Source organism: Primulina eburnea, chromosome 13 (genome assembly GCF_022965805.1).
Source record: "Primulina eburnea isolate SZY01 chromosome 13, ASM2296580v1, whole genome shotgun sequence".
In the NCBI taxonomy this organism is placed as follows: Eukaryota; Viridiplantae; Streptophyta; class Magnoliopsida; order Lamiales; family Gesneriaceae; genus Primulina; species Primulina eburnea.
The window spans coordinates 20,778,102-20,784,296 of NC_133113.1; the positions used below are offsets into that span (position 1 = coordinate 20,778,102).

Below are 6,195 nucleotides of genomic sequence, written 5' to 3' on the forward strand. Positions count from 1 at the left end.
AAATTAGATGTCGAATCCTTGACCCCACAAGAACTGTGACCAAAACCATTAAAAACCGGAACTGAAATTAGATCCATACGGTTCAATCCAGTTCCAACTTTTATTGAACAGGTACCGTCAAATCTAGAACCAAAAAACAATCTAGAACCAAAACCGTCGAGTTTGGAGTTCAAACCATCGATGTTAGAACAATGGTCAGGCCTAATTTTAGTAAGGTTATTTCCGGTTATTTCCGGTTGGCATACTGCCAAGAAGTAGACATCCTTGCCCATATAATTAGTAAGGTTTTGTTATTTTCTGCAATATACATATTATATACTTTTCATTTAATTAGGTATAACAAGTCTAGCACTTAAAAAACATCACTTTACGACAGAAAACTAACTTCCCACCACATAAAGATTATGCACAAAAAGTACTAAATAATTATCATTATTCAACAAAATTAAACCACTATCAGTAACCAATTATCTCACAAAAAGATAATCCATCACATTCGGCTAAATGTACGCTATCTGTATCTGATGTAATACAAGTTCTAAGAACTGTATTACATCACTTCATCATGCTTCGATAAATACACAAACCAATGTCCAACTCTCAATGCATTATTCAAGAGGATGTAAAGACTCCATTCCATTTCAAAATATTTAGCTCTTTCCTTTTCCCAGACGCTTATCTTTAACTCAAGGGTATTCCAAAACCAGGAGGTGAAATAAACATGTCAAAACTGCAGTTCCTCTTACTTCAAGACTCGTATACTTCAAACCACGTGTCTATAATGTTTATCCAGCAGCACATTTCCCTTACAAGTCCCCCAAATGTTACCAGGTTTGATGATAATTATAATTAGATCTGTTCTATATACATTGCGCGCCTTTGGGTTTCTTAGCCTCCACTCTGAGTTGACAACTGAGGCACTCGTCCGAGTGGCATGAAAACACCCTTCATTATCTCATATTCTTCGGCGCTTATCTGTGCACCCTCAAGGACCTATTGTTCATAAATAGAACCAATGGAAATTTTACAAAATTCATGAAGAAAATAAAGACAAATTAAACAACAGGGAATAAGGATTATGCTAAATTAATAAGCGAGCCCAGTGCTACCACCCACTTAAGGTGATCCTTCTCTATCTCATGAGACTGTATAATGACAATAGTTTGAAATATCAATGATAAGGACTTCCCAGTGATTTCCAAAGTGAAGCAATGGCACCTTGTCCTACAATTACAAGTTCATCAAGCCACCACCACAATTTTTCCATTTTCAAGTGGACTCTAACAGCATATTATTCATATTTATAATTATTCAATCAGCATAGAGCTAGAACATGTTTGAAGATATTTTATGCAGTACATCTAATAAAATACATTAATTTGAACAGCATCCAATGTCACTTGTATTCAGTTTTGATCCAAACTCAAGCTGGCAAAAGAAATTTTAACTTAGATTTCGAATATAAAAAATACAAATGATTTTCAACTTTTGCATACTTATGAACTTAACGTAACTGCTAAACACCTAATCTTCTCAAACTAACCAGTATCATATTTGCAGCATACTAACGAACTTAACGGAAGTACTAAACACCTAATCTTTTTTAACTTAACCAGTCTGACTGATATTATACGCTAAGCCCAACTGATAGAACCAATTTTAAATAAGTGGTCGAATTGGCCGAGATAAAATGTCAGACCTTTTACCAAAATGAAAGGTAATGTTAGGAAGCATTTTCTAGAAGCATTTCAATTCTGCTATATTTCAAAATTTCAAAAGTAATTTTTCATTCTACTAAAATAAAACCATATATATTTCACATTCTTCAGATAATCTTCCGAAACTCTATTTTCTTTCACATTTATATTTCCTAACATGATTCTTCAATTTCTATTCTTTAATCATTCCCCAGAGTACCAAACATACAATCTTTCGAAACATATTTTCTCCAAACATTTTTCCAAAACACTCATAAACACCGCAAACAGTACGAAGCTTCTTGTGGCTTCACATGTATTTCTCAATCTATTCGATATAAAAACGTGAAAAAATTAGTTTGATAATTGGTCTATCCGATTAATGAGCATGTTTGATTTTGTGAAAAAACTACGGAATCAAACACACAAATCAAAATTTTGACCAAGTTATCTTAAGCTAATCCACGAGTCCCATTGAGAAATTGAAGGGTGAGTTTGAGTTATTTCTGAGTGGTAACTAAATAATTAAACCATTGTCCTAAATATCAGAAAAATAGCACTCCACTGATTTTTTGAAAGAATGCAATGATGGTTAATATCTACCATCTCATTTGCAGATTGATAGGTATAACTTATACCTCAACTAATACGCACAAGCTGGAAAGAAAACCGCTCAGAATTTCAGTCCGTTACCTTGGGAAGCAGAACTCTTCTATCTGTCATATATGGCGTGAGTGCAGGAATCTGGCTGACAGAAAGAGCATCAAGAAACAAAAACACGATAACTTGCCATTGCTTCATCCTGAATGGAGGGAGTGAATCTAGAAACGACATTGTGTTTAGCAAGTGCCCCTGTTGAAATTCAGGAAAAAATCATTCGACAAACAAATTCACATTATGATTATAACAAGAAAAAGCTGTGAGTACTTTTTCCTTCCTGCTGAAATTAGCAAGCTATGTGAGAAATGATGTATAATAAATTGGCATGTTTTGAATGGTCGACTTGAAAAATGAAATAATGTATGGATAAATAGTCTTGAAAAAACTGCAAACATTAAAAAATTTGAAAGTTACTTTTTCCAAACAATTGTCAGGCTTCTGAGTGCATATTTCTCCTCTAAAAAACGCAATCAATCAATGAAAACCTCCAAAACATACCATTCCTTGCTCAAGAGTTGATACTGGTGTCGGCAGCCTAAGTTCAGTAACAAGTCCAGGCAAGGCCCGAGAAAGGCAGCCAGCCAGAGTTAGTTTAATTTCAGAAGAACGGCCATCTGGCATAAAAATCTTCCGTGGATACTCCCTCCCATTGACAGACAAGTAATCTTCATGGTTCCTTTCATCCCTTCCATATATATAGGCTAAGGAGGATGATGATATCCAGGCAAATAATGCCATAAACATCGTAGAAAATGGTGATAACTGAAATAATATCAAATGCTAATTGTCAACAAGGCATCATTGATTTTAAAAAATTACAGACACAAAGGGATAGAAAAATATGAAACGGACTTTAGTTAAAAGGGTAGCTTACCGTCAAACTAAATCCGTCTGGCGGGCTATCATACCAAGAATTCTCAGAATCAACAGGATCATCATTTGTAATTCCTTGTTTTGCAGGCCATTTTAGAAGAGAAGCGTCTGTATCTATGACGTCACCATGCTCAAGAGATTTAGCCTCAGTCATTCCATGAGGAGGTGGCATTACTATGAGATCTGCATCAGAAACTGGATGCCACGCACAATGAGAACCAAAATGGACATAATCTCAAATAACTATAAATAAATTAGCGGACTAAAACCTAAAAGAAAGAAGAGATAACTTTATACAAGCAACAGATGAATGTGATTTTCCTGATGCCACGGCTTCTGCTGCTTGGCTTAAAGCCCTAGCACATGCTTCTGCTGATGCAAACCTATATGAATCTTCATCCACTTCTTCGCCTAAAGAATATGGTTCCGCGACAGCTCCCTTGCTATCTTCAAATTCTATATATTCCTGATTATTTAGCCCATTACCATCAGTTTTTCCATCTGCCCAGGTGACAGAACGGGTAGCTTTCTTGGAATCTGAAGTCTTTAAAGAAGACTTTAGAACAACAGTACCACCTTTAGATTCTTTCCCTAAATTGTTTCCTGCCTTTGTAGCATCTACGTTAGGATTATTTTGGCTAGGACCAGGACGGTTTTCGGAAACTTTAAGCTGGTCATCCGTCGTAGCAGCATTCTTTTCTTTATTGAACATCTTTGATCTTGCTTCTCCAAAGCTTCCCGAAGGAGTGTTTGGCTTTTGCATTGGGCCTCCCAGGTCATTTACTTCTTTGTGACCCACATTTCCTTTTGATTTTTCAGCTTTCACAGGGGGGGCAGTCTTCGAAATGCAATACTCATCTTGAGTGATTATAGTACTGGTGAAGTTCAGATTATTAGATAAGGTATCTGCATCACCTGGTTGAGCAACATATTTTGGTTTCAGTACATGTGCATAGATTATGTTACATGAACCAACGGCATATATATATTTTTTGATAGGAAACGATTGAACCAATGGCATATCTTAAACCAGATCACGTTAGAATAAAAGCAGAAATAACGTGGATTATTTAAAAATTGAAGCCAATTTTTTTAATGACAGTTGAAGTGAATAAAATTACCAATTACCATAGATTAACAGGAAACCAACGCAAGTCACCGGCAAAAAACATACCAAGTTGTTCATGTTTTACTCCATTAAGATTATCAGGTTGTGGGGGTTTTAAACTCCGATCTCTCCGCGGCACATAGCCTTCTATTGCATTTGTAGGTCCAATCCACTCCTCTAAAGACACTTCCCCAGATTCTGCATCTTTTTTCTCCAGAATCTTCAACTCAGTCAACCCTAATTCTCCATTCTTGCCCATATCCATTGCAGAGTCCAAATTTAACCCCTCAAAAAGTTTCAAAACTTCATTAAGATTTTCAGGGCTCAAAGTTGAACATCTCTCTTCCTCTAAACTTCCGAAAAATGCTCGACTGTTTATCAGACAACCATTTGAGCAATACATATATGTTTCTTGAAGGTCATAAACTTTATGCTCTTTGAGTGAAATGTGATAATTCCCCTTCCAAGGACGCTCATTTGGTAAAGAATTGGTGCAGAGTGGATAACCACACATGTTGACTATTGTACGCTCAGTCACCACATCTTGGTAATCACTCTGAGAAATCAATGACCCAGCAGTAAGCAGTAGGTTCTCATGTCTGATTCCTTCAAGAAGAAACAGTTGCAGCTTGTGAACAGCAGCCGTCACTGTTAATGCGTCATCCTTCACCATCCTTGTAAAATTTGAGTTTGCTGCACCATATATTGAAAAAGGTTGAGCTAAAGCACTTTCCCAAGAGCAATCTAGAAAGATAGTACGTAAGTTCATTAAACAACTTGAAAATAAGAAAATGAGACAATTGAGCTAGATGCCTCAATTTCAGTTTCGTACGCTTAACAAAGAACAGGACCACAGGAATTTCGCAATAAACTCAGTAACAATTCATTCCCTTCACACTGTTCTTTTCGACTATCAGTTTGTTCCTTCTGTATAAGATCTGAATATTCCAACCATTCGCAATTCGTGTTTCAGCACCAAAATTATAAGTATAATGCTATAAAGGGAACACGAAAAATTACATTCACTGGAAATTTATATAACTTTATCGGTACATAATAAAAAAAACTACAGAGTAAGAGAATAGTAATGAATTACCAACATCATAAACAAATTTCCAATTAAAAAACGAGAACGAACAAATCCCCAACGGGAACGGCAGTAGCCGATACAAACTTCATACCTGTAACAGAAGGTGCTCCAGACCGCCGATAATCGCGGTGATTGCGGTGGGACGAACGTTTTTCCCCGGAACGGAACGATTTTTGTCTTAATAGGAGAGGGAATGCCGATTTACCCAATTGCCCTAATTTTTGCTTCCATTGATTCTGAGCGTGTATGTGGGAGAAAGAGAGATTTCAACACGGGCTGGGGCCAGCCGCCATTAATGGGGTGGCCGGCCCGCTAGGCCGGTTCTTCAAAAACTATCGACTCAACCTAATTCATGTTCTTAAAATTTTTCTAAAAAATTTGATGAAATTTGACTATTCGTATTATTAAAAACATTAAGCATATATTTGATTATCAAAGGATGATTAAAAATATAATTAGAAATATTTAACATATATATTTATTTATTAGAGTAGGTCTCTTGTGAAACGGTCTTACAGATTTTTTTTCTTGAAACAGGTTAACGATACCCATATTTACAATAAAAATAATATTTTTGGCATTAAAAATATTTTTTTCATGTGTGACTTAACTTGGATATCCGTCTGACGAAATTGACCCGTGAGATCGTCTCATGAGAGTTTTTGTATATTTATTAAATATGATAGATAATAACTACTAAATTTATTTTTTGTTTTAAAAATTATATCTTTTTAATTTTTTTTCCTCAACCGATAATAGGGTATATT

At 35.7% G+C, this 6,195-nt stretch overlaps 1 protein-coding gene across 4 annotated transcripts; it reads right to left on the bottom strand.

The window, feature by feature from the left end:
* Nucleotides 1-400: 400 nt before the first annotated feature.
* Nucleotides 401-5,678, bottom strand: LOC140808960 (putative RNA polymerase II subunit B1 CTD phosphatase RPAP2 homolog). Of its 4 annotated transcripts, none has more exons than XM_073166362.1 (7): nucleotides 5,520-5,678; nucleotides 4,405-5,031; nucleotides 3,528-4,145; nucleotides 3,232-3,425; nucleotides 2,856-3,119; nucleotides 2,391-2,549; nucleotides 401-993 (listed from the first exon to the last, which is right to left on the bottom strand). In XM_073166362.1, the coding sequence occupies exons 2-7, from the start codon at nucleotides 5,009-5,011 to the stop codon at nucleotides 889-891; spliced, it is 1,947 nt and encodes a 648-aa protein (XP_073022463.1). In that variant the 5' UTR covers nucleotides 5,012-5,031; nucleotides 5,520-5,678; the 3' UTR covers nucleotides 401-888. The 4 variants fall into 4 exon arrangements, with proteins under 4 accessions (XP_073022463.1, XP_073022464.1, XP_073022465.1 ...); XM_073166363.1 differs by having other exon boundaries at nucleotides 4,405-5,082; nucleotides 5,520-5,674; XM_073166364.1 differs by lacking the exon at nucleotides 5,520-5,678 and adding an exon at nucleotides 5,435-5,454.
* Between the last annotated feature and the right edge of the window lie 517 nt (nucleotides 5,679-6,195).

Bases quoted from the DNA above. Each gene is read 5' to 3' on its own strand.
- LOC140808960 (XM_073166362.1), bottom strand. From the start codon at position 5,011: ATGGTGAAGGATGACGCATTAACAGTGACGGCTGCTGTTCACAAGCTG. The intron at 3,426-3,527 runs GTATAAAGTTAT...CGTGGCATCCAG, and splicing joins ATCACATTCATCTGTTGCTT to TTTCTGATGCAGATCTCATA. The intron at 2,550-2,855 runs GTATGTTTTGGA...GAATTTCAACAG, and splicing joins CAACTCTTGAGCAAGGAATG to GGGCACTTGCTAAACACAAT.